The 26,743-nt window shown below is 43.9% G+C and overlaps 1 protein-coding gene across 1 annotated transcript; it reads left to right on the top strand.

The window, feature by feature from the left end:
• On the top strand, positions 1 to 25,838 carry LOC115133127 (sulfotransferase 4A1). Its single transcript, XM_029666038.2, has 7 exons — positions 1 to 525; positions 13,413 to 13,543; positions 14,831 to 14,911; positions 14,988 to 15,114; positions 15,332 to 15,426; positions 19,737 to 19,875; positions 24,935 to 25,838. Exons 1-7 carry the CDS (start codon positions 357 to 359, stop codon positions 25,045 to 25,047), a joined length of 855 nt encoding a protein of 284 aa, XP_029521898.1. The 5' UTR covers positions 1 to 356; the 3' UTR covers positions 25,048 to 25,838.
• The last annotated feature ends 905 nt before the right edge of the window (positions 25,839 to 26,743 follow it).

The following is a 26,743-nucleotide window of genomic DNA, read 5'->3' on the forward strand; positions in this document are numbered from 1 at the left end:
CCTATAATTGGAAAACATAATCTGTTGATTTTTAATTCCAAGAACAACAGCAGGCCTATTGGCATCATCTTCAATGCTTCAAGTAACCTATGCTTGAAAGCATTCCTCTTCCGGCTACAGAGACTAGTGAGCACGCGCGTGCTCCGCAAGAGCGAACTGGTGCTGATGCTGAAGAGGAGGCGCGCGCCTCATATGAGCGCATCGCATTACATCACTTTGCTACGAGGTGATTGGCTGAAGGTCAATGCGTACTTCGCTCGCGGACTATCACAACCATATATCTCGACTCGCACTCGAAATATTATAGCTCTCAAAATTGATTGCAAATATATTTTCGTTTAGTGCCCGTTTTGAGGATGGCCGAGAGCGAGGCAGACACGCCAAGCACCCCGATTGAGTTTGAGAGCAAATACTTCGAGTTTGATGGAGTGCGACTTCCACCCTTCTGCAGAGGAAAGATGGAGGAGATCGCCAACTTCTCCCTCAGAAGTAGCGACATATGGATTGTCACGTATCCCAAGTCAGGTAAACAATATTGGCATTTGTTGATGCTATGCAATACATTAGTGCAGTGGATGCAGCATGCTGTAGGCTTGAAAATGCAGGGTCTTAGGTGTAGGTCTATAGTTGCTTAACATTTCTTTCTTCTTATTGTGTCGTGTGTAATAAACGCAAATGTCTCCAGTTGAGTCCTTTTGAGTTTATTATTGCATTGTGTGCTGAGTTTCACTGGCCTATTAGGGAAGGTCGTAAATGTTTACCTCTCTCCAAACATAGCCTGCAGCAGGCTAAATAACTTATCATGGGTACCTTCGAGTTACGTTTAACGCATGCGCACTTCGCATCAATTCGCTGTTGTCTGTTATCCGAGGATACACAGACAATGTATTGAATTTTTAGGCCTCGGGTTACTGTTTACATCCGTCTCTTCCTGTCTCAACCAGCTTGCTTTGCGCATTGCTGTGTTGGTGCGGACCGGGCTACGCGGTGCTTGAGTGTGACGCACTTGTGTGTTGACAACCTGTGCTGGAGCAGAACTCGCGGCGTGGGTGGGTACTCCAGGTCACGTGACTAGGTGGACGTAAATATCCGTATTCCCTCGAGTTCATTGTGGGAGTAAAATCGTTCAGAGACATATAGAGCAATTGTTCCTTTAAATGTCTCTAATCTGTCCACACAGGATTCCAGCAGTGCCTATATCTGCATCCTCGGGAGTAAATTATAATTGCAGGAGAGAGAAGGAGAGAAGAAGAGAGGTGGGAGCAGTCTGGGTTGCTATGCTCCCGAGGCCTAGAAACAGATGCAGGCTGTCAGTCAGTGACCAGTGATGTTGTTCCCTACAATAGTAGCACTGTAAGGCAGTTAATGTTATTTATAATAAGGGTTACATGGATAGAATCAATCCTCTGAAACGCAAATGTCTGGCCCTCCCTCCAGCTAAATATATGACCTAAACCCTCCCTGAATGCTTGGGGGGGAAAACTGACCCTCCCCTGTACCCAAAATAAGAATCAAAACAAAGTGGATAGCAGAGAACATGTCTACCATTTACCCTCACTTCTTGGACAGACCAGGGTCTTAGATATGCAGTTTTAGAAACTGTCCTTCGTCTTGTAAGCATAACATGGCAACACAGGAGTGTTGATAGCGCACAGGGCTGCAGGCCAGAAGGTTTTGGGTTCGCAGACCACCGTGGACAAGAGTAGGGACGGAAAGATCTCCTTCCTAGTAAAAGCATTGCATGAATCTTTCATCGCATAAAAACGACCTTTTATAAACATTTAATGCAATTCTACGCCCTTGTACATATACTGCAGGCCTGAAAGTATGTAAACACCTGCTTATCGACCATCTCATTCCAAAATCATGGGCATTAATATGGAGTTGGTCCCCCCTTTGCTGCTACAACAGTCTCCATTCTTCTGGGAAGGAGGCGGTTTGGAACTCGATAGTGAGTGTAGCAACCGAGGACAGACGAGTTTTACACGCTTCAGCACTCAGCGGTCCTGTTCTGTGAACTTGTGTGGCCTACCACTTCACGGCTGAGCCGTTGTTGTGCCTTTCTACTTTTCTACTTCACAATCGCAGCACTCACAGTTGACCAGGGCAGGTCTGGCAGGGCAGAAATTTGATGAACTGACTTGTTGGAAAGGTGGCATCCTATGGTGCCACTTTGAAAGTCCCTGAGCTCTTCAGTAAGGCCATTCTACTGCCAATGTTTGTCTATGGAGATTGCATGGCTGTTTGCTCAGTTTTATACACCTGTCAGCAACGCTTGTGGCTGAAATAGCCGAATCCACTCATTTGAAGGGGTGTCCACATACTTTTGAATATATAGTGTATCTTAGAAATATAACTATGCTCTGTGCTTCTCAGAGCATGCACTTTATAGGCTATGGATCATTTTTATTGAGACCACACTAAATAGCCTATGATGTTGCCTGCCCAGTGGAGAATCAGAGATGAAGGGAAGCATTGGGCACACATCGATACATAGCCCAACATGCAACAGAAATATTGAAATTTCATCAGTTACAAATTACATGACCCACCCCTGGACTAGATTTAAAAAAAATACTAAACCCTCCCTTTGACTGAAATTAAAAAAGCATGACCCTACCCCATTTTCCTCCAGGTAACCATTCTGTAAATTTCGATCCCGAGTGACGCATTAGTCTAAGGCACTGCATCTCAGTGCAAGAGGCGTCACTACAGTCCCTGGTTCAATTCCAGGCTGTATCATTTCCGTCCATGATTGGGAGTCCCATAGGGCGGCGCACAACTGGCCCAGAGTTGTCCTGGTTTGTCCTGGGTAGGCCATCATTGTAAATAGGAATTTGTTCTTATCTGACTTTCCTAGTTAAATAAAGGTTCAATAAAAATATATATAAATAAATAACATGCCATTTATAGGGTTTGGAGAGTGGAACGTGAACTATCGGAAAGTTAAGACTAGATAGAGACAGCATACAGGCGCTATTGAGGGAGAGCACAGTCCTTCCACGTGCAAGCGCACCTAGCCACGAATCTTCCTCAATCATGTCCATGTTGCAATAGGCTCAGGCCCATCAAAGAGAAGGGCGGGAGATGCACAATTCCCCAATGTCCACAATGCTTTCGGTGAAAATAAATGTTCATTTTTCAAGTCCTGGTAAAATATGTAGTTGGTAAAGACATTGTACACAGGTGGACAGTAGGCTTGGGCAGTATACCATAAATACTGTATACCGTGGTATTTGGAAATAGAAACTGGGTTGCTTTTCAATATAGTCAATACCATTTGTAGCAACTTTTTAAGTAAATACCTGCTACCTAACTTCTGCAATGCATTAGGAGATAAAGCAGATCACGTTCTTCATTTCATCTGTCACATTATTTTACATTATGAAGCTTCTCATAGTTCCCCAGAATGGTTGAGCCAGTCATGTGTGTGTTTGTAAATAGCACAATGGGAGAAAGCAGGAGCAGGTGAGTCCAGCTGTGAATTGACAGGGGTCGCGTTTTATATTCAAAGTCAACAGTGTTTTTTTTGCTTCAACAGAGTGATCAGGGATCAGGGACGGGCAACTATAGTTTTCCTTCACAGAAAATACATTAGCGCAGTACATTCAACAGAAAATAGCTTAATATTCATCGGATGACTGCAGAAGTGCGCCACTATTTGGCTGGCAGCCACACAAGTAAATGAGTTTACAATGAAAAAGCAAGATATTTTTTGCAAAAACGATGCATGGCCATCATTTCTGATGTTTATCATAGATATAATGTAGCCATCTAAACTTCCTAATGTTTTGATTAAAGTTCATCTTGAGTTTTACCTGAGAAAGGTGCAGAGAAAAGTACCTGAGAAAAAAGCTACACCTCAGTCAGAGCGCTGTCAAGTGATAGAATGCCCATTTATGAATTCTCATCCTCGCGGAGAAGTGTAAGTGAAGCACAACATTTGTCTGACTCCGAAAATAAATTACAAATTTTTATTTTATTTTATTTATTTCACCTTTATTTAACCAGGTAGGCTAGTTGAGAACAGGTTCTCATTTGCAACTGCGACCTGGCCAAGATAAAGCATAGCAGTGTGAACAGACAACACAGAGTTACACATGGAGTAAACAATTAACAAGTCAATAACACAGTAGAGAAAAAAAGGGGAGTCTATATACAATGTGTGCAAAAGGCATGAGGAGGTAGGCGAATAATTACAATATTGCAGATTAACACTGGAGTGATAAATGATCAGATGATCATGTACAGGTAGAGATATTGGTGTGCAAAAGAGCAGAAAAGTAAATAAATAAAAACTGTGGGGATGAGGTAGGTGAAAATGGGTGGGCTATTTACCAATAGATTATGTACAGCTGCAGCGATCGGTTAGCTGCTCAGATAGCTGATGTTTGAAGTTGGTGAGGGAGATAAAAGTCTCCAACTTCAGCGATTTTTGCAATTCGTTCCAGTCACAGGCAGCAGAGTACTGGAACGAAAGGCGGCCGAATGAGGTGTTGGCTTTAGGGATGATCAATGAGATACACCTGCTGGAGCGCGTGCTACGGATGGGTGTTGCCATCGTGACCAGTGAGCTGAGATAAGGCGGAGCTTTGCCTAGCATGGCCTTGTAGATGACCTGGAGCCAGTGGGTCTGGCGACGAATATGTAGCGAGGGCCAGCCGACTAGAGCATACAAGTCGCAGTGGTGGGTAGTATAAGGTGCTTTAGTGACAAAACGGATGGCACTGTGATAAACTGCATCCAGTTTGCTGAGAAGAGTGTTGGAAGCAATTTTGTAGATGACATCGCCGAAGTCGAGGATCGGTAGGATAGTCAGTTTTAGGGTAAGCTTGGCAGCGTGAGTGAAGGAGGCTTTGTTGCGGAATAGAAAGCCGACTCTTGATTTGATTTTCGTTTGGAGATGTTTGATATGGGTCTGGAAGGAGAGTTTGCAGTCTAGCCAGACACCTAGGTACTTATAGGTGTCCACATATTCAAGGTCGGAACCATCCAGTGTGGTGATGCTAGTCGGGCAAGCGGGTGCAGGCAGCGATCGGTTGAAAAGCATGCATTTGGTTTTACTAGCGTTTAAGAGCAGTTGGAGGCCACGGAAGGAGTGTTGTATGGCATTGAAGCTCGATTGGAGGTTAGATAGCACAGTGTCCAATGACGGGCCGAAAGTGTATAGAATGGTGTCGTCTGCGTAGAGGTGGATCAGGGAATCGCCCGCAGCAAGAGCAACATCATTGATATACACAGAGAAAAGAGTCGGCCCGAGAATTGAACCCTGTGGCACCCCCATAGAGACTGCCAGAGGACCGGACAACATGCCCTCCGATTTGACACACTGAACTCTGTCTGCAAAGTAATTGGTGAACCAGGCAAGGCAGTCATCCGAAAAACCGAGGCTACTGAGTCTGCCGATAAGAATATGGTGATTGACAGAGTCGAAAGCCTTGGCAAGGTCGATGAAGACGGCTGCACAGTACTGTCTTTTATCGATGGCGGTTATGATGTCGTTTAGTACCTTGAGTGTGGCTGAGGTGCACCCGTGACCGGCTCGGAAACCAGATTGCATAGCGGAGAAGGTACGGTGGGATTCGAGATGGTCAGTGACCTGTTTGTTGACTTGGCTTTCAAGACCTTAGATAGGCAGGGCAGAATGGATATAGGTCTGTAACAGTTTGGGTCCAGGGTGTCTCCCCTTTGAAGAGGGGATGACTGCGGCAGCTTTCAATCCTTGGGGATCTCAGACGATATGAAAGAGAGGTTGAACAGGCTGGTAATAGGGGTTGCGACAATGGCGGCGGATAGTTTCAGAAATAGAGGGTCCAGATTGTCAAGCCCAGCTGATTTATACGGGTCCAGGTTTTGCAGCTCTTTCAGAACATCTGCTATCTGGATTTGGGTAAAGGAGAACCTGGAGAGGCTTGGGCGAGGAGCTGCGGGGGGGCCGGAGCTGTTGGCCGAGGTAGGAGTATCCAGGCGGAAGGCATGGCCAGCCGTTGAGAAATGCTTGTTGAAGTTTTCGATAATCATGGATTTGTCGGTGGTGACCGTGTTCCCTAGCCTCAGTGCAGTGGGCAGCTGGGAGGAGGTGCTCTTGTTCTCCATGGACTTCACAGTGTCCCAGAACTTTTTGGAGTTGGCGCTACAGGATGCAAACTTCTGCCTGAAGAAGCTGGCCTTAGCTTTCCTGACTGGCTGCGTGTATTGGTTCCTGACTTCCCTGAACAGTTGCATATCGCGGGGACTGTTTGATGCTATTGCAGTCCGCCACAGGATGTTTTTGTGCTGGTCGAGGGCAGTCAGGTCTGGAGTGAACCAAGGGCTGTATCTGTTCTTAGTTCTGCATTTTTTGAACGGAGCATGCTTATCTAATATGGTGAGGAAGTTACTCTTAAAGAATGACCAGGCATCCTCAACTGACGGGATGTGGTCAATGTCCTTCCAGGATACCCGGGCCAGGTCGATTAGAAAGGCCTGCTCACAGAAGTGTTTTAGGGAGCATTTGACAGTGATGAGGGGTGGTCGTTTGACTGCAGCACCGTAGCGGATACAGGCAATGAGGCAGTGGTCGCTGAGATCCTGGTTGAAGACAGGGGAGGTGTATTTGGAGGGCCAGTTGGTCAGGATGACGTCTATGAGGGTGCCCTTGCTTACAGAGTTAGGGTTGTACCTGGTGGGTTCCTTGATGATTTGTGTGAGATTGAGGGCATCTAGCTTAGATTGTAGGACTGCCGGGGTGTTAAGCATATCCCAGTTTAGGTCACCTAACAGAACAAACTCAGAAGCTAGATGGGGGGCAATCACTTCACAAATGGTGTCCAGGGCACAGCTGGGAGCTGAGGGGGTCGGTAGCAGGCGGCAACAGTGAGAGACTTATTTCTGGAGAGAGTAATTTTCAGAATTAGTAGTTCGAACTGTTTGGGTATGGACCTGGAAAGTATGACATTACTTTGCAGGCTATCTCTGCAGTAGACTGCGACTCCTCCCCCTTTGGCAGTTCTATCTTGACGGAAGATGTTATAGTTGGGTATGGAAATCTCTGAATTTTTGGTGGCCTTCCTGAGCCAGGATTCAGACACGGCAAGGACATCAAGGGTTAGCAGAGTGTGCTAAAGCAGTGAGTAAAACAAACTTAGGGAGGAGGCTTCTAATGTTGACATGCATGAAACCAAGGCTTTTTCGATCACAGAAGTCAACAAATGAGGGTGCCTGGGGACATGCAGGGCCTGGGTTTACCTCCACATCACCCGCGGAACTGAGAAGGAGTAGTATGAGGGTGCGGCTAAGGGCTATCAAAACTGGTCGCCTAGAGCGTTGGGGACAGAGAATAAGAGGAGCAGGTTTCTGGGCATGGTAGAATATATTCAGGGCATAATGCACAGACAGGGGTATGGTGGGGTGCGGGTACGGCGGAGGTAAGCCCAGGCACTGGGTGATGATGAGAGAGGTTTTATCTCTGGACATGCTGGTTGTAATGGGTGAGGTCACCGCATATGTGGGAGGTGGGACAAAGGAGGTATCAGGGGTCTGAGGAATGGGACTAGGGGCTCCATTGTGAACTAAAACAATGATAACTAACCTGAGCAACAGTATACAAGGCATAATGACATTTGAGAGAGACATACAGCGAGGCATACAGTAAACACAGGTGTTGAATTGGGAAAGCTAGCTAAAACAGTGGGTGAGACAACAGCTAATCAGCTAGCATAACAACAGCAGGTGAGATGGCATTGACTAGGCAACTCGGCCGACAGATAAAACAAACAAGCAGAATGGAGTACCGTGATTAATGGACAGTCTAGCGTGCATCAGCTATGTAGCCAAGTGATCAGAGTCCAGGGGGCAGCGGTGGATGGGGCAGGGGGGCTGGGCTGGCGAGTGTTATCCAGGTTAAGAAAACTAACAATGACTAAATAGCTTGTAGCTAGCTAGCTGGTTAGCTTCTGGAGGTTCTTGAGTGTGTTCTAAAAATAAAGATAATAGCGATTCCGTATCACATTGGGTGAGGCAGGTTTCCGGAAGGTATAAACACATTTTTTTTTTTAAATCGGGAAGAGATAGAGTACATATGGGCCACTGCGTTTTTGGGATGCGGCGATGCAGACGGTTAGCAGGCCTGTGCTAACAAGCTAACAGATTAGCAGGCCGGGGTAAACAAGGTAGTAGTTAGCGGACCTGGGCTAAACAAGCTAGCAGTTAGCATGCCAAACTAGCAAGCAAGGAGATAGCGAGGGCTAGAGAGTTAGCCTTTGGAGGACGTCGCGATGGGGTGAGTCTGTTTATTCCTCTTCATGCAGTGATATCGATAGACCGGTCGTAGTCAAGGTATTGTAGCCCAGGAGTATGCTAGGAGCTCTGGCCGGGCTAGCTTCAAGCTACGTGGGTGGAAACGCTAGCCAGGAGTAATCAACCAGGGTTGCTGTTTAGCTCGATAGCTAGTTGCGAAGATCCAGCTGAAGAATGTTCCGTTTGTGGTGGGAATCCGGGGGTAAAAAAATATAAAAAAATTAAATAGGTCCGTTATGCTCTGGTTAGCGTCGCGTTGTTCGAACTGGCGAGAGCTTTCCGAGCTAAAGGTTAGTTGATGACCGGTTAGCTGAAGACCGCTAGCATAGCTGGTAGTTAGCTGGCTAGCTTCAGTTGAGGGGGTCCGGTTCCGAAGTAAATATAACTACTTTAGGAAAAGTAGCTACATTGGCGGGTTGCAGAAGAGTATTTGGAAGCTTAGGTTTAGCAAAATGTTTTTAAAGATATGCGAAGAAAAAAAATATCTAAAAATATCTAAAACGAAAAAGAGACGATATTTACAGAGAGACGATACGACAGGACAACTTACTGCTACGCCATCTTGGGACCCAGAGAGAAGCATTTTAGATTTGTGAATATATAAAACACAGCAAGAGATATCTTACGTGTTTTATCTTTTCTTCCTGCTGTGAAAAAGTAATAATTCTGTGTTAAAGCGACCTCTTGGCTACCTGGCTAGTTATCTAATTAAGTTAATGAATTAATAAGGTGATGGGGCATCATACTGTGTAAGCCTTCTGCCGTATTTGAGAAGTTAAAGCCCTTTGGGTGAGTTATCTGGACAGCTGCCACTGCTGTCTTTTGCTGTCTGCCCCCCCCCCCCCCCCCTTCTTCTCTGAGTAGAGCAGGCGACCCCAGACAGACACAGCTTGTATACATGCTGCTTCAGATCAGACAAACATGCATCAAAACTTTGTTCATTTGTACAATGTCTCTCGTTCACATTCGCTTGTAAATGTTCAAACGCACCAAAAATAACATTGAGTATCTCCTACCGATACAGTTGAAGTTTACATTTACATTCAAGTCATTTAGCAGACGCTCTTATCCAGAGCGACTTACAAATTGGTGCGTTCACCTTAAGACATCCAGTGGAACAGCCACTTTACAATAGTGCATCTAAATCTTTTAAGGGGGGAGGGGGTGAGAAGGATTACTTTATCCTATCCTAGGTATTCCTGAAAGAGGTGGGGTTTCAGGTGTCTCCGGAAGGTGGTGATTGACTCCGCTGTCCTGGCGTCGTGAGGGAGTTTGTTCCACCATTGGGGGGCCAGAGCAGCGAACAGTTTTGACTGGGCTGCGCGGGAACTGTACTTCCTCAGTGGTAGGGAGGCGAGCAGGCCAGAGGTGGATGAACGCAGTGCCCTTGTTTGGGTGTAGGGCCTGATCAGAGCCAGGGTGTCTCCCCCTTTGAAGAGGGGGATGATCGCGACAGCTTTCCAATCTTTGGGAATCTCAGACGATACGAAAGAGAGGTTGAACAGGATAGTAATAGGTGTTGCAACGATTTCGGCAGATATTTTTGGAAAGAGGGGTCGAGATTGTCTAGCCCGGCTGATTTGTAGAGGTCCAGATTTTGCAGCTCTTTCAGAACATCAGTTATCTGAATTTGGGTGAAGGAGAAATGGGGGATGCTTGGGCGAGTTGCTATGGGGGGTGCCGGGCAGTTGACCGGGGTAGGGGTAGCCAGGTGGAAAGCATGGCCAGCCGTAGAAAAATACTTATTGCACTACCCAAGTGGACAGTCAATACTCACTGTTAGCCTGTCCAACAGCCAAGGGCTTAACTTTGTGTTGTTGGGGGGAAGGGGAGAGATCAGATGATTTTGGCTATTCAAATGATGTAATTTCTCATTAAGTTAAGAATATCATTCTGCCTCTTTAACCAGCTCTGAAGGACTTTGTCGTCTTCTGCCTTTTAAAAGTTCCTGAAGATTTTCATGTTCTTCCTCATGACCTCTTAAGGCCTCACCCTGTCTTGCGAAGAACGTCACTGAACCTACAATTTTGATCCCGTTTACTACGGGAACGTTATTTTTCCAAAAATGAAAATACTGCCCCCTAGTCACAAAAGGTTAAGGCCTCACCCTGTCTTGCGAAGAACGTCACTGAACCTACAATTTTCAGTAGCTTCCTCTTCTTGTCTGGCTAAAGCAGTAGATAACTGTGAGTCCACAGGGTTTGATTTTTGTGAACTCTTTTAGCATGAGCTGAAAACTTCTCAATAGTCTTCTTCCAATTTCTAAAGCCTGGTGCTAGCTAAGGTTAGCTAAAATTGCAAAACTAGCATTGCTGCATTCAGTGTAAAACTATACTGCACAAAAATATAAACACAACATGTTAAGTGTTGGTCCCATGTTTCATGAGGTGATATAAAATATCCCAGAAAAGTTCCATACACACAAAAAGCATATTTCTATCAAATTTCTTTCTCCAATTTGTTTACATCCCTGTTAGCGAGCATTTCTTCTTTGCCAAGGTAATCCATCCACCTGACATGTGTGGCATATCAAGAAGCTGATTAAACAGCATGACCATTACACAGGTGCACCTTGTGCTGGGGACAATAAAAGGCAGGGTCTGAGTTTTTGCCAAAGCATGACCTCTTATTAAAAAAAAAACTTTAAAGAGGCACTGTAATGCAGTCAGGGGGAATCTTGAAACCACTTAGCTTGAAATGACAAAACTATGTCAGCTCACGTCTGGATTACAATAAACTTGGGATGTGGTTGGTTTGACTTTGTGCTGGTGCTGATGTCGATAACTTCTATTTGTTCGGTGGCTCTGCCCCTGTCATCTGTGCTCAACTGGTCCCTGAATTGTGGCTCAGTCCCCTTCAACAAACATGACAAACAGTGTCTTACTTTCTATTGCCAAAATAGATGGGACTTTCTATTGCCGAAATATGAATAAACTTAAACAATAATACATCTACAAAGCATGTCTTATAGGACTACATTTAAATATTTAATTTGTGTGTTCACCATTGTTTCTTCACCACTACACTCCAAATTCTCACCTGATGACCTATTCGTCCTCTCCCTGCCTCAACATGGGCAATGCTCTCTCTCTCTCGCTCTCTCCACTGACTGTCTTTGTCCCCTGCCATGACAACAATATGAAATCAGAATCTAGGCAACAACTGTTTTGTTTTAGCACTCGGACTTAGTCAGCAAAGATGAGGAGTTGAACTGATAGTTCCAATCTGTGTGCAATGTAAATTGCTGGTCAAAGTGCTTTACCAGACTGCCTTATAACACAAATTCCAAGTACTCACCTGATGACCCGTTCGTCCTCTCCCTGCCACAACATGGGTGGTGCTCTCTCTCTCACTCTCTATTGCCTGTCTTTGAACCGTGCCAATAATAATTTGACCAAATACCATTATATGACAAAAATGGCTGACCTGAACAATGATGGGGATAACTTATTAACATGAATTAGATTCTGATTTATTAGCTAAATAATTTATTTACTGTCTGGCAAAATATGTGTAGCTAGCTAACGGACTACATATTACCAGTCCATTATGAATTGTAGTGTAGTGAGCTAGCTAGATATGTAGCCATTCCTTCTTTTACAATTCTCTGCAAAAAAAATGGTATGTCCTTTTCTTGTCTTTGGCATTGGTACTTCCATTAGGAGCACTATCTACTTTTTCACAAGGTTTAACACGGACTCACTGAGTGCTGCTCACCTGAAACTGCAGTGGAAAAAGAAAAGGGGAAGATCCAGATACTGTGCTAGCTTTGGTGCTAGGTTAGCTACCTACCTAGCTAAGGTTAGCTATCTAAAATAGCCAAACTAGCATTGCAGAATTCGGTATAAAACTATACTGCACAAAAATATAAAGACAACATGTTTAGTGTTGGTCCCATGTTTCATGAGCTGAAATAAAATATTCCCGAAATGTTCCATACACCAAAAAAGCACATTTCTCTCAAATTTTGTGGAGCAATTTTTTTACATCCCTATAGTGAGCATTTCTCCTTTGCCAAGAGAATCCATCCGCCTGACAGGTGTGGCATATCAATAAGCTGATTAAACAGCATGATCATTATACAGGAGCACCTTGTCCTGGGGACAATAAAGGGCCACTCAAAAATGTGCAGTTTTGTCACACAGCACAATGCAACAGATGTCTCAAGTTTTGAGGGAGCGTGTAATTGGCATGCTGACTGCAGGAATGTCCACCAGAGCTGTTGCCACTGAATTTAATGTTAATTTCTCTACAATAAGCTGCCTACAACAAAGTTTTAGAGAATCTGGCAGTACGTCAAACCGGCTGCACAACAGCAGACCACGTATAGCGTCGTGTGGGCAAGATGTTTGCTGATTGTGAACAGAGTGCCCCATGGCGTCGGTGGGGTTGTGCCATTCATCCGTCCCCATCACCTCATGTTTCAGCATGATAATGCATGGCCCATGTCGCAAGGATATATACACAATTCCTGGAAGCTGTAAATGTCCCAGTTCGTCAATGGCCTGCATACTCACTAGACATGTTACCCATTGAGCATGTTTGGGATGCTCTAGATCGACGTGTATGACAGCGTGTTCCAGTTCCCGCCAATATCCAGCAACTTCACACAGCCATTGAAGAGGAGTGGGACAACATTCCACAGGCCACAATCAACAGCCTGATCAACTATATGGGATGGAGATGTGTTGCGCTGCATGAGGAAAATGGTGGTCACACCAGATACTGACTGGTTTTCTGATCCACACCCCTACCTTTTTATAAGGTATCTGTGACCAACAGATGCATATCTGTATTCCCAGTCATGTGAAATAGATAGATTATGGCCTTTATTTCAATTAACAAATTTCCTTATAAGAACTATAGCTCAGTAAAATCGTTGAAATTGTTGCATGTTGCATTTATATTTTTGTTCCGTGAAGATCCTTTGGGGTGTGAGGATGGTAACAAGCACTATAATGGTGTATTATGGGCTGTGAATTTTCCCCTCATTGGTGTAATTTTACGTTTAGACAAACGACTACCCATTTACTTATTCCTCTTGATTCTCTTATTCTCTCCTAACCCCCCCCACCTCTCCCCCTCTCTCTCTCTCTCTCTCTCTCTCTCTATCTCTCTCTCGCTCGCTCTCTCAGGTACCAGTCTCCTTCAGGAAGTTGTGTATCTGGTGAGTCAGGGAGCGGAACCAGATGAGATTGGTCTGATGAACATCGATGAGCAGCTTCCTGTTCTGGAGTACCCTCAGCCTGGCCTAGACATCATACAGGTAGGCCTACAGCACTGAGTATTACTACTGTTCTGGAGTACCCTCAGCCTGGCCTAGACATCATACAGGTAGGCCTACAGCACTGAGTATTACTACTGTTCTGGAATACCGTCAGCCTGGCCTAGACATTATACTGTTAGGCCTACAGCACTGAGTATTACTACTGTTCTGGAGTACCCTCAGCCTGGCCTAGACATTATACAGGTAGGCCTACAGCACTGAGTATTACTACTGTTCTGGAGTACCCTCAGCCTGGCCTAGACATTATACTGTTAGGCCTATAGCACTGAGTATTACTACTGTTCTGGAGTACCCTCAGTCTGGCCTAGACATTATACAGGTAGACCTACAGCACTGAGTATTACTACTGTTCTGGAGTACCCTCAGTCTGGCCTAGACATTATACAGGTAGACCTACAGCACTGAGTATTACTACTGTTCTGGAGTACCCTCAGTCTGGACTAGACATTATACAGTATTGAGTATTACTACTGTCCCGGAGTACCCTCAGCCTGGCCTAGACATTATACAGGTAGACCTACAGCACTGAGTATTACTACTGTCCTGGAGTACCCTCAGCCTGGCCTAGACATTATACAGGTAGACCTACAGCACCGAGTATTACTACTGTTCTGGAGTACCCTCAGCCTGGCCTAGACATCATACAGGTAGGCCTACAGCACTGAGTATTACTACTGTTCTGGAGTACCCTCAGCCTGGCCTAGACATCATACAGGTAGGCCTACAGCACTGAGTATTACTACTGTTCTGGAGTACCGTCAGCCTGGCCTAGACATTATACTGTTAGGCCTATAGCACTGAGTATTACTACTGTTCTGGAGTACCCTCAGCCTGGCCTAGACATTATACAGGTAGGCCTACAGCACTGAGTATTACTACTGTTCTGGAGTACCCTCAGCCTGGCCTAGACATTATACAGGTAGACCTACAGCACTGAGTATTACTACTGTCCCGGAGTACCCTCAGCCTGGACTAGACATTATACAGGTAGACCTACAGCACTGAGTATTACTACTGTCCCGGAGTACCCTCAGCCTGGACTAGACATTATACAGGTAGACCTACAGCACTGAGTATTACTACTTCCTGATCCTGAATCACTTCCTTGTAAAACAGACAGGTACAGTTAACCAAAACACTCAGCCCACCACATGCAGCACCATATTTCAATGCAAAGCAAGAAATAGATGAGGTGTTTTTCTGCTCCTTGTTTCATACCGTCTCTCTTCCCAATGTCATGATGACGTTTCCTCTATGTTTTCCCAGGAATTGACGTCTCCTCGTCTGATCAAAAGCCACCTGCCCTACCGCTTCCTGCCTACAGCCATGCACAATGGAGAGTCCAAGGTTAGAGTACACTTCAATTGGTTTGCATAATGTTTCCATCTATTCAATCCTAATTGTCTATGTGGTTCTCCTGTAGGTGATCTACATGGCGAGGAACCCTAAAGATCTTGTGGTGTCTTACTACCAGTTCCACCGCTCCCTCAGAACCATGAGCTACCGCGGAACCTTTCAGGAGTTCTGCAGACGCTTCATGAACGACAAGCGTGAGTGTCAGAGTTCAGGGTTCACCCCCCCCCCCAGGTGTGCAGGGGGTGTCTACACTGGACTACTTTTCTTAATGATTATTTAGGCAATGAGTAACTGATCAGGCCAGGTTGTGTGACGAGGGAAGAGAAAGCCTAGTCACCTGGGGAAACTCACTAAACTCTCTCCACCTATATATCTCTCTCTCTCCCCTTCTTTTTTCTCTCTGTTTCATAGTGGGATATGGTTCCTGGTTTGAGCACGTGCAGGAGTTCTGGGAGCATCGCATGGACTCAAACGTCCTCTTCCTGAAATATGAAGACATGTACAAGGTAAAAAACAAACGCTTTCCTCCTCGCTCTCTCCCTCCATCACTCATCTATATCTACTGTCTACCATATATCTAACTAACACCAAACCTTACCAGAACCCCCAGCCTCTATCCTAGAGGTACAGTGAGTAGTCAGCCGCTAAAACCCACCACAAGATCATTCTGGAAGCCTCTAACAAGCCATGTTTGTCCCTGCTTTGGGTGGTCCTGCTCTATCCTATCCCAAACCAATGTCACTGTAACTTTACCCATACCACCTAACCCCTATGATAATCGTACCCCCCTCAGAGCTACGTGGCAACCAGAGTTCCAGTCTGTGGAACATAACTGTATTCTCACTGGGGCAGAAGGGGGCCAAATCAATAGTGTTTGCTGTTCCAAAGGTCCCTGCAGGGCTGCATTGCACAGAAACACACCACGCACGCACGCACGCACGCACGCACGCACGCACGCACACACACACACACACACACAGACACACACACACACACAAAACACCTGTCCAGAAACACAGCATGTTCTTATTAGGAATAATTTGCAAACACGAACATTTATACAGTGTATACACTAGCAAGCCTTCCAAGACGTGATCTTATTCACTATCACTCAAAGTGAGTATCAGTGTTACAACATAGTTACAGCATTGACACTGTTGGGGGAAAGTAGCTCATGTAGCCTACCTTTCTTAGAAAGCAAACAGGTTACAGTTTCTCTCAATCGCATACAAGCATTTTTTTTTTAACATTGTTGTCGACTTCCCAAATAGAGTTCAAAAGAGAGAGAACTCGGTGGCCTTTTGCAAAAGAGTGAATGCGTTTTAGGATATGTAGTTGCCTCCTCAAAACATAAATACATCCATCAAAATGACATTATACCGTCAACATTCCAGATTGATTGAAAAAGAACACGACTGCCTGCAAAAAGATAAACGCTACCATACTTATCTATTGAGTCCCAGCAGACAAAACAGAAAGTTCGTCTGTCTAATAAAAATCCAAGTAGATCAATACATTTTCTTTGCAGTCACTAAAAAGGAAGTACAACTATCCAAAGGTGCAGAATTATGGGCTATTACTCTCCTTTTATGCATATTACACCAAACAATTTCATACACAAATATTATTCCTGATAAAAAAAAAATGGAAGAAATAAGCACATTCATCGTTATCATCACATTGCAGTCCCATGTATTCAATACAAAGACTAGTTTGCTCGTTGCTATATAGACTTTCCATTGGTGCGCAGAAACACTATCCACAAGTTTCCTCCGACACATTGGTGCGGCTGGCTTCCGGGTTAAGCGAGTAGTGCAGCTTGGCAGGGTCGTGTTTCGGAGGACGTGCGGCTCTCGACCTTCGCCTCTCCCGAGCCCGTAGGAGAGTTGCAGAGATGAGACAAGACTGTAACTACCAATTGGATATCACAAAATTGTGGAGAAAAAAAAGGGTAAAAAAATAGATGAATAAATGCAAATACAAAAAGGTGAATACAATGGAGGAACACAACTATGAATGTACAGGCCTCAATCATCACCATAGAAAAGCTCTTTCAAAGTTCACAATGTGGAAGATGATGACTTATGGTTAACCCAACTTCATGCTCTGCATCCCTGCATGTCAACAATATTGTAACAATTAGACAGTCCCCATTTCCTCGATCTTTCCATACACTGTTATTATATTGTACATGGTATGACACTGATGGGCTGATTTTGTCAATGGGTGGGTGTAGCTGGTGCATGGAAGTCAGGCGCAGGAGAGCAGAGATGAGTGGACAAAGCACTTTACTCAGGCAATTATATAAACAGGACGCAACCGCGTCACAAAAACAAATGCCCAAAGAACAAGTGAGGCAGCACAAAGTACACACAACCAAGTACAAAGTACACACAACCAAGTACAAAGTACCGCCTGCCACAAAGCACAGGTACACAACAAAACCCGGGGTACTCCAGCCGGAAGCGTTTTGTGCAGTAGTATTTACTGATTGCCAGAAACAGTGAAAAACAATTGCACACGTTTCTCTTCTGACGAAAACAATGCGTTATATTCCAGGAACAAAAATTAACAGTGGCTTTTGTGTTCACTGATGACAAAAGTTGGTCTCAGAAATGCAAGTCAGTAACTAAGGCAAGAACACGATCAGACGTTCTGTAAAGGTATTTGAGCGTTTGACCGTTGCTGTTCTGCTGTAGGCACGTTTCAACACAGATCCAAAAATGGCTTGTGCGCAACCGAGATGAACAGTAACATGTGTATCAAGGGTATTTGCTGAGCAAGTGTGTTATATAAGGATAAGAAAACTTCTGTTTCTATAGAAAGAAAAAAGGGAACTGCGGTAAAAGTTTATACCCGTCCACATAGGCAGACAGACATTCAGCCTCTTTATAGCAAGGTAATGAAACTCCAATGTATAACCGCTAGATAACGCATAGAAGGATCTGTACACGTGTCTAGATGACATAATCAGATGTTCGGAGTCAGAGTTCAACCCCCACTCTGTCTGAGATGTAGGGGAGAGTGGAGTGAGTTGAGATGCTTTTTACATTCAGCATCCCTCCATCAAGGGAGAAATATAGTATTCTTTCTAACAAAGATTTTTTACATAGATTTCAGGATGTTGTGTATCCCTGGAAATAATCAGAATACTTGTAAACATTACAGTTTCGAAAACATAGCTTGTCCAAAAAAAAAGGGGACTCTTGGCTCAATTGACCTCATACCCCAGGGTAAGTTGTGCCAACAGAGACCTCTTATTTTGGACAAGCGGAACAGGGTATGTTAAGACGCCTACAAATGTCGGTACTGAATTAAATATTACCACTACTGTTTTATAACCATATCTATATTTATTTTCCAAACAAAATTGAACATAATCACTTTTTGTCTTTGAATCATTTGAAGCATATTTTAACACAGACCTAACACCTAACAAACATGTTGTACTTCTTACCACTGTTAACTCATATCCCAGCGATAATGCCTTATATTTTTGTTCAGTATATTTTGTCAAATGATACATTTTGCGTATGGTTTCCTAGAAACAAGAAAACCATACCCCTTTGGCTCAACTTACCCCACTCCCCCTATAAATACAGCCCTTGTCACAGTGGTGTGACAGTGGTGTGACTGCGTTGTGTGTGGAATAGAATGCACTGCAACCCGCCTATTAAGAAGACATAGCTCATAGGTCATTTCGGAGTGATAAGAAGAGATCATTTGGTACTGTCACCTCATAAATGATTGGCACTCTTGATAAAGATGAGCAAAAAATACTGTATAAAATAAATAATACAAATACTGAGCTATATGGTGTACTCCAAAAAAATGTATTATTTTATATTGCTCAGAGAAATAGATTTTGTTTAACAAGTAATTTCTCAAATAAATACGTAGTTGTCAAAATTATTGTCACCCCTAAAATATATATATATATTTTTATTAATCTGCATTAACATTCAACTTTTTTAATTTAGTCTCAGCTTAAAGCGCAATCAGCAGTAGCAACAATAACAAAGCCGTCTCCCCACCCCTGGTTTTGGTAAAAAGCTGAGGGATGGGGCTGAGAAATGTCACCACTCTCAAATTCATAGACAAAGCTATGGATGCAAGGACTGACAGTCCATGGTATCAAAATTATATTTTTAATCATGTTTTGGAGCAATATAGTGTTTGTTAAAGATGTATTTGTTTACAAAAAAAGTAAAACAAGTTTATATATTGGTGTCTGATGGAATACGGCAGTTGAACTAAGCCCATGAGGCATTTCTAAGTTATATTCTTCAATAATCAATGGGTACATACAGTGGGGTAAAAAAGTATTTAGTCAGCCACCAATTGTGCAAGTTATCCCACTTAAAAAGATGAGAGAGGCCTGTAATTGTCATCATAGGTACACTTCAACTATGACAAACAAAATGAGAAAAGAAATCCAGAAAATCACATTGTAGGATTTTGTTATGAATTTATCTGCACATTATGGTGGAAAATAAGTATTTGGTCACCTACAAACAAGCAAGATTTCTGGCTCTCACAGACCTGTAACTTCTTCTTTAAGAGGCTCCTGCCCCACTGTATAATGAATTCAGAAGTCCAAGAATGGATGTAGCAACTGCTGATTACCCCTTTAAGGAACTGTATTGTGGCCTTCCATGGCTTCCTGTTTCACTGGGGTGTAAAAATGAGGTAACATGCATGTAAAATGCCAATAATTTTGGAGGAGACTAAATATATTTACTATTTTATTTGAATTTCTCTCTCTCTCTCTCTCTCTCCTCTCTCCTCTTCTGCTCTCTCCCCTCTCTCTCTCCAGGACCTGGGGACGTTGGTGGGGAAGCTGGCGAGGTTCCTGGGTGTCTCGTGTGACAAGGCCCAGCTGGAGACAATGGTAGAGAGCTGCAACCAGCTCATAGAGCAGTGCTGCAACTCAGAGGCCCTCTCCATCTGCAGGGGTGAGACCCTCTCCATCTGCAGGAGGGAGCGAGGGGGGAGGGATGGGGGAGAGTGGGAGGTAGAGAAATAGAGGGGGTAGGGAGAGAAGGAAGGGAGGGAGGGAGGAAGAGGGAGCAAGAGATATGGGGGAGTGGGAGAGAGATAGGGAAGGACAGAGGTAGAGAGCGAGGAAGAGAAAGAGAGGGATAGAGGGAAGGAAGATAAGGAGGAAAGAAAACGGAAGTGAGGGGTAGTCAGTCACTAAAGAAGAGATTTCCGAATATCTCCCGACGACAGAGTTGAATAAGTAAAGAGATCTGTAAGGTTACTGAAGCATTGCGTGCTTTGTGCAGTAAAGTGAATGGAAGGGGTGAAGGCTGTGTGCCAAGAGGGACAGTAACCTAACATGTTGGGTATATCAACTCCAACCTTTACACAGACACACACACATACACACACACACACACACACACACACACACACACACACACACACACACACACACACACACACACACACACACACACACACACACACACACACTGTACTTTGTGTACTGTATTTGCTAAACTGATGTGACCAGACTCCCTCTAGCCCCATTCATGGCTTTGCTGCTCGTATCATATACATTGTTTAGGCTACTATTAGACACTCACAAGCCTAGACACAAGCATGCTTGCAGTGCATGACATGGTGTACTCAGATAGAAGAGGGGGAACAGAGAGGGAGAGAGGGAATGTCAGAGAGAGAGAGACAAAGAAAGAGGATATCAGAACGGAGTGTGTGAGCCTCAGCCGTACATCAAAATACAGAAACCTGCTATGTGTCCACTGCTGTATGCATACGGATGCACACTCGTCAAAGCATATCGAATTTGTTCATATGGCTTTATAGCTGTGCTAACCCTGGGGGAGTGTATGTCTCGGGTGGCTGAGGATGAGTCAACCTATACCAGATTTGTATGTAGGCTATGTAGAACAGTTACATAATATGCGTTTGTGTGTAGTCTATATCTTTAAGCAATGATCCAGGGCCAGTTTAGTTGTTTGGCTCATAATGGTGAAGGTTAGCACTGGTTTGCAGAAGGCTGATCCTGGGTCTGTTAGGGGCAGAGAGTAACTAGAGCTTTATTGTAGCAAACCACAGATAATGAATCAGATGTACATACCCCAGCAGTAACATACACTTTCAAAGGAATAGGGAATATCGTACTCTGGACCATTCATTAAGGGCATTTCCATTCACTCCTATTTTTGCTCTGCATCGCCACCCTGTGGTTAAACATAGTAATTACAGCTCAGTGATTTCTGGCACAAGGAGTTGAACCTTACTGTTCAGTTTGGAAATCCATTCACATTTGTTGTACTTTTTCTTGCATTATGATTTGTGAATGTCATTTTAATATAATTATGATTCCATTTTTCATGTTGATTATTGTAGATTTTTGTTATGCTGTTTTTTCTTATGATTTGTTGTCAGATTTGTCTTGTTTTCTCCATATTCTGTTTCTTGTAGTGCATGGACCCTAGCCTCTGACCTGGTGCTGGTCTAACACACAGCTCTGAGCTAATAGGGCCATAAACACACATTCCTATACACACTACTGGAGGACAGGTGAGTCCATGTCTGTAGACATAGGCATACGTACATAGGCCCAAAATGATTGGCAGATGAGCAAAAAAAGTACAATCAAATAAATAAAACAAATACTTATATGGTGTACTCCAAAAATTGGGGAAATTATTTCATGGTAATAGCATTTTTCAGAGAAAGAGATTTTGTTTTACAAGTAATATTTTTTTCTCTCAAAAAGATAGGGGTCAAAATGATTGACCCCTGATTTCAACACTTTACCTTGTGCGGTTATCGGCCCTGAGCCTTTTTCTCAAATGTTTTATGAGATTGGAGGACACATTTGGAGTGATCTTAGACCATTCCTCCATACAGAATCTTTCCAGATCCTTGATATCCTTCATCTGTGCTTATGGACGGCCCTCTTCAATTCAAACCACAGGTTTTCAATGGGGTTCAAATCCGTAGACTGAGATGGCCATTGAAAAATGTTGATTTTGCTGTCAATGAACCATTTCTTTTTGGATTTTGATGTGTCGTTGGTGTTATTGTTTTGCTAGAAGATCCACTCGCGTCCAAGTTTCAGCCTCCTGGCAGAGGCAGCCAGGTTTTTGGCTAAAATGTCCTGGTACTTGGCAAAGTTCATGATGCCGTTGATCTTAACAAAGGACCTCGGAGCAGTGGAAACAAAATAGCCCCAGAACGTCAAAGATCCACCACCATATTTTACAGTAGGGATGGGGTTCTTTTCTGCTTATACACCCTTATTTCCACCCCAAACTGGTATGCGTGGCCAAAGAGCTCTATTTTCATGTAATCTGACCATAGCACCGGCTCCAATCCAAGTACCAATGCCATTTTAGCAAACTCCCGGAATTGACATTCGTTGGATAACTTGAAAATAGAGCTCTTTGACTACTACGCACACCAGTGGTGGGTTTGGCGCCTAAATAAGGATCCAAAGCAGAAAAGAACCCAATACTTGGATGTATGAGATGACGCCGCGTTAGATAGCGAGGTTTTCAAGGTTTTCTTATGCTGATCGTAACTTTTATTGTGCATAATGTCTCCGCCATCATTTCCTATGGCCGAAAACGTGTTCAGAACAGCGATCACTGACCTCGATTTGGATGACGGTTTCTGCTTCAGCGAGTCGGCAGCTCTAGATATTCTGCACCCTAGGTTAAGAGTAGGGGGGGGGGGTGTGTCTCTTAGTTAAACAGCTGCTGGTGCGCGCTCTCTAATGTTAGTCTCAAGTTTTTGCTCGCCTGAGTTGGAAGACCTCATAAGCCGCAGACCGTGCCATTTACCAAGAGAGTTTTCATCTATATTTTTTCGACGCTGTCTGTTTACCACCACAAACCGATGCTCTATGACAACTTCCAGAGGGACGCACTTCTCCTGGCCTGTGATTTGAATGCAGGAAAACTGAAATCCGTTTTACCTCATTATTACCAGCATGTCACCTGTGCAACTAGAGGCGAAGAAATCCTTGATCACCTTTACTCCTCACGCAGAAATACATACAAGGCCCTCCCTTTGGCAAATCTGACCAAATCTCGTATCTTCCTGATTCCTGCTTACAAACAGAAACTCCCAACAGGAAGTACCAGTGACATGCTCAATACGGAAGTGGTCTGGTGCTAAGTTACAGGACTGTTTCGCTAGCACAGACTGGAATATGTTTCAGGACTCATCCGATAACATTGAGGAGTTTATCACATCAGTGGCTTCATTAATAAGTACATTGATGACGTCGCCCCCCTTCAGTGACCCTTACATACAGAGCATTCAGAAAGTATTCAGACCCCTTGACTTTTCCCACATTTTCTTAGGTTACAGCCTTATTCTAAACTGTATTAAATCGTTTTTCCCCCTCATCAGTCTACACACAATACCCCATAATGACAAAGCAAAAACTGAAATATCACAATTACATACGTATTCAGACCCTTTACTCAATACTTTGTTGAAGCACCTTTGGCAGCGATTACAGCCTTGAGTCTTCTTGGGTATGACGCTACAAGCTTGGCACACCTCTATTTGGGGAGTTTCTCCCATTCTTCTCTGCAGATCCTCTCAAGCTCTGTCAGGCTGGATGGGGAGCGTCGCCGCACAGCTATTTTCAGGTCTCTCCAGAGATGTTCGATCGGGTTCAAGTCCGGGCTCTGGCTGGGCCACTCAAGGACATTCAGAGACTTGTCCCGAAGCCACTCCTGTGTTGTCTTGTGCCTTTTACTGAGGAGTGGCTTCCGTCTGGCCACTCTACCATTAAGGCCTGATTGGTGGTGCTGCATAGATGGTTGTCCTTCTTGAAGGTTCTCCCATCTCCACAGAGGAACTCTAGAGCTCTGTCAGAGTGACCATCGGGTTCTTGTTTCACCTCCCTGACCAAGGCCCTTCTCCCCTGATTGCTCAGTTTGGCTGGACGGCCAGCTCTAGGAAGAGTTGGTGGTTCCAAACTTCTTCCATTTAAGAATGATGAAGGCCAATGTGTTCTTGGGGACCTTCAATGCCCCAGATCTGTGCCTCGACACAATCCTGTCTTGGACATCATGGCTTGGTTTTTGCTCTGACATGTACTGTCAACTGTGGGACCTTATATAGACGGGTGTGTGCCTTTACAAATCATGTGCAATCAATTGAATTTACCACAGGCGGACACCAATCAAGTTGTAGAAACATCTCAAGGATGATCAATGGAAACAGGATGCAGCTGAGCTCAATTTCTAAAAACATGTTTTTGTTTTGTCATTATGGGGTATTGTGTGAGGATTGATGAGGACAATTTATTTTTTAGAATAAGGCTGTAACGTAACAAAATGTGGTAAAAGTGAAGGGGTCTGAATACTTCCTGAATACACTGTATGTACATATCTATCTCCATTACCTCGAACCCCTGCACACCGACCCGGTACTGGTACCCTGTGTATATAGCAAAGTTATTGTGACTCATTGTGTATCTATTCCATGTGTTATTATCTTCTACTATTGTTTCTATTTTCACTCTGCATTGTTGAGAAGGGCCGCAAGCATTTAACTTCAATTCTACACCTGTTGTTCACCAAGCGTGTGACAAATGACATTTTATTTTTGGATTTGATTTGATTACCTGCAGTAAAATATGCTGTTGTATCTTTGACGTTATGGGGCTATTTTGCTCAATATAACTTGTTGAACAAAATCTCTTTCTCTGATCAATTGTATTAGTGTAAAATAATATAATTTCCCACACAAAAATATGCGTACAATATAGTTCCATATCTGTATTATTTATTTCATACAGTCTTTTTTGCTCATCTCTATGGAGGGTGATTATGGACCTCACTGTACACGGTTGGGAGTCATAAGGAAGCATAGATGGCCTACGAGCTGATCAATACGCAATAAAGAAAGTTTCAAAATGACAACATTCATATCCACTACTGACCACTCCTCTTGGTCATTCGTCTCATTCATAGCTCAAACCGAAGTGATGTATGGTCATGTGACTCTTTCTTCTGTCAGGTCGCGTGGGACTGTGGCAGGACATCTTCACCGTGTCTATGAACGACAAGTTTGACGCGGTGTATAGACAGAAGATGGGCAAGTCTGACCTGACCTTTGACTTCGGCCTGTGAGGACCGGACCGACTGACCACAACGACACGAACACGGACTTACACTCCTCCTCCTGCTGCCTAAACACCGTACACTCCTCTGCCTCTCTTCATCACTCAATAAATCAATCAATCAATCAAACAATCACGTTTTAGATATACTGTATAACGCTGTATGAATGCTATGGTGGGGAATCATATGTCCAGCCCAGAGTCAAGTATAGAGACCCCCATGACTGCCCTTTGATACAGAGCAAGTGTTCCGTTTTAGCTGTATCCAGGTCAGTTCCTATTTGACCTAGTCCTTCATTTTAGCACACGTTTTTCACTTTCAGTACATTACATAGCTTGTTTGTTACAAAAAGGCTTTCAATGGGCATTAGCTTAATCAGCACTAGACTTTTTGTATCAACCTTTCTTGCCGAGGTGAATGGGGAATGTGTGTGTGTGTGTGTGTGCGCGCGTGTGTGTGTACATGCTCGTGTGTGAGTAAAATCACAAAAATGACACATCACAACTGCCTTTTATATCAGTTCTGTTTGTTTATGCTGCTAAAGTGATGCCTTTCTCTGTCCTCAGACCCATAGCCACCTATAGAGTTAATGTACCACACTGAGACAACAGAGTATCCCTCCATGTTACCAGCATTCTCTGTGTGCTCTCCCCCAAGTACATGTAGCCCCTTTTCTCTTCTATTGCTTGCGTCTCTTTCTCTCCTCCTCCCCCTCCTCCCTGCTGTAAATGCCCCCAGAGAGACCAGTAGACCCCCCAACCCCCATCCCCTCTGCTCTGCTGGACACTTGTGAATGTCTTCATTGAATGTAAATTCATTGATGTAAATGCTAAACATCCCCTTTTATTCAACCCCTCCCACAGTCTGCTCAGTTCTCTCACTCTGTCTGTATCTCTCTCTCTCTGTTTCTCTCACTCTGAACATCCCTCTTTTCTCTCTGTTTCTCTCATTCTGTATCTCTCTCTCTCTCTCTCTGTTTCTCTCACTCTGTATCTCTCTCTCTCTCTCTCTCTGTTTCTCTCACTCTGTCTGTATCTCTCTCTCTCTCTCTCTGTTTCTCTCACTCTGTCTGTATCTCTCTCTCTCTGTTTCTCTCACTCTGTCTGTATCTCTCTCTCTCTGTTTCTCTCACTCTGTATCTCTCTCTCTCTCTCTGTTTCTCTCACTCTGTCTGTATCTCTCTATCGATTCAATTGGCTTTAGTTACATGTGTTTACATTGCCAAAGCAAGTGGAATAGACAATAAACCAAAAGGGAAATAAACTCTCTTGTCAGCTTTTTCTCTCATTCTCTCTGTTTACGACGTTGGCAATCCTGCTGCAGCCCATCTCTACAAGGGTAATGGTGTGTACTTTTGTTTGGTTTTTATATGCCTGTAGGGTTGTCCTAACCTGGGCATAATGCATCCTACTTTACATGCTTGCTTGCTGGTTTATTAATAAAGTTATGTCTTCAGGACAATTGTGTTGTGTGTGATGTCTTCAATGCACTTGCATTACTAGCTAGCAATTTTGAGACAAGGTATAAATGTTGGTACTTCCATTGACAACCTCTCTCTGCTCAAGCCACGTGGTTCCCTCTCAACTGTTGCACACTCAAAACACTCACCTCTGGTTGAAGCTCGCAGTCCACACCTACTATTATCATATGCCGTAGCTGTTATATTTGATTATTTGAGATTCTTTTTTGAATGAAAAGCGCTATA

The sequence above is a fragment of the Oncorhynchus nerka genome, linkage group LG8 (genome assembly GCF_034236695.1).
Source record: "Oncorhynchus nerka isolate Pitt River linkage group LG8, Oner_Uvic_2.0, whole genome shotgun sequence".
NCBI classification, from domain to species: domain Eukaryota; kingdom Metazoa; phylum Chordata; class Actinopteri; order Salmoniformes; family Salmonidae; genus Oncorhynchus; species Oncorhynchus nerka.

Coding starts and splice junctions, on each gene's coding strand:
- LOC115133127 (XM_029666038.2), top strand. CDS start 357: ATGGCCGAGAGCGAGGCAGACACGCCAAGCACCCCGATTGAGTTTGAG. Junction 526..13,412: donor TGTCACGTATCCCAAGTCAG/GTAAACAATATT, acceptor TCGCTCTCTCAG/GTACCAGTCTCCTTCAGGAA. Junction 13,544..14,830: donor CTGGCCTAGACATCATACAG/GTAGGCCTACAG, acceptor ATGTTTTCCCAG/GAATTGACGTCTCCTCGTCT.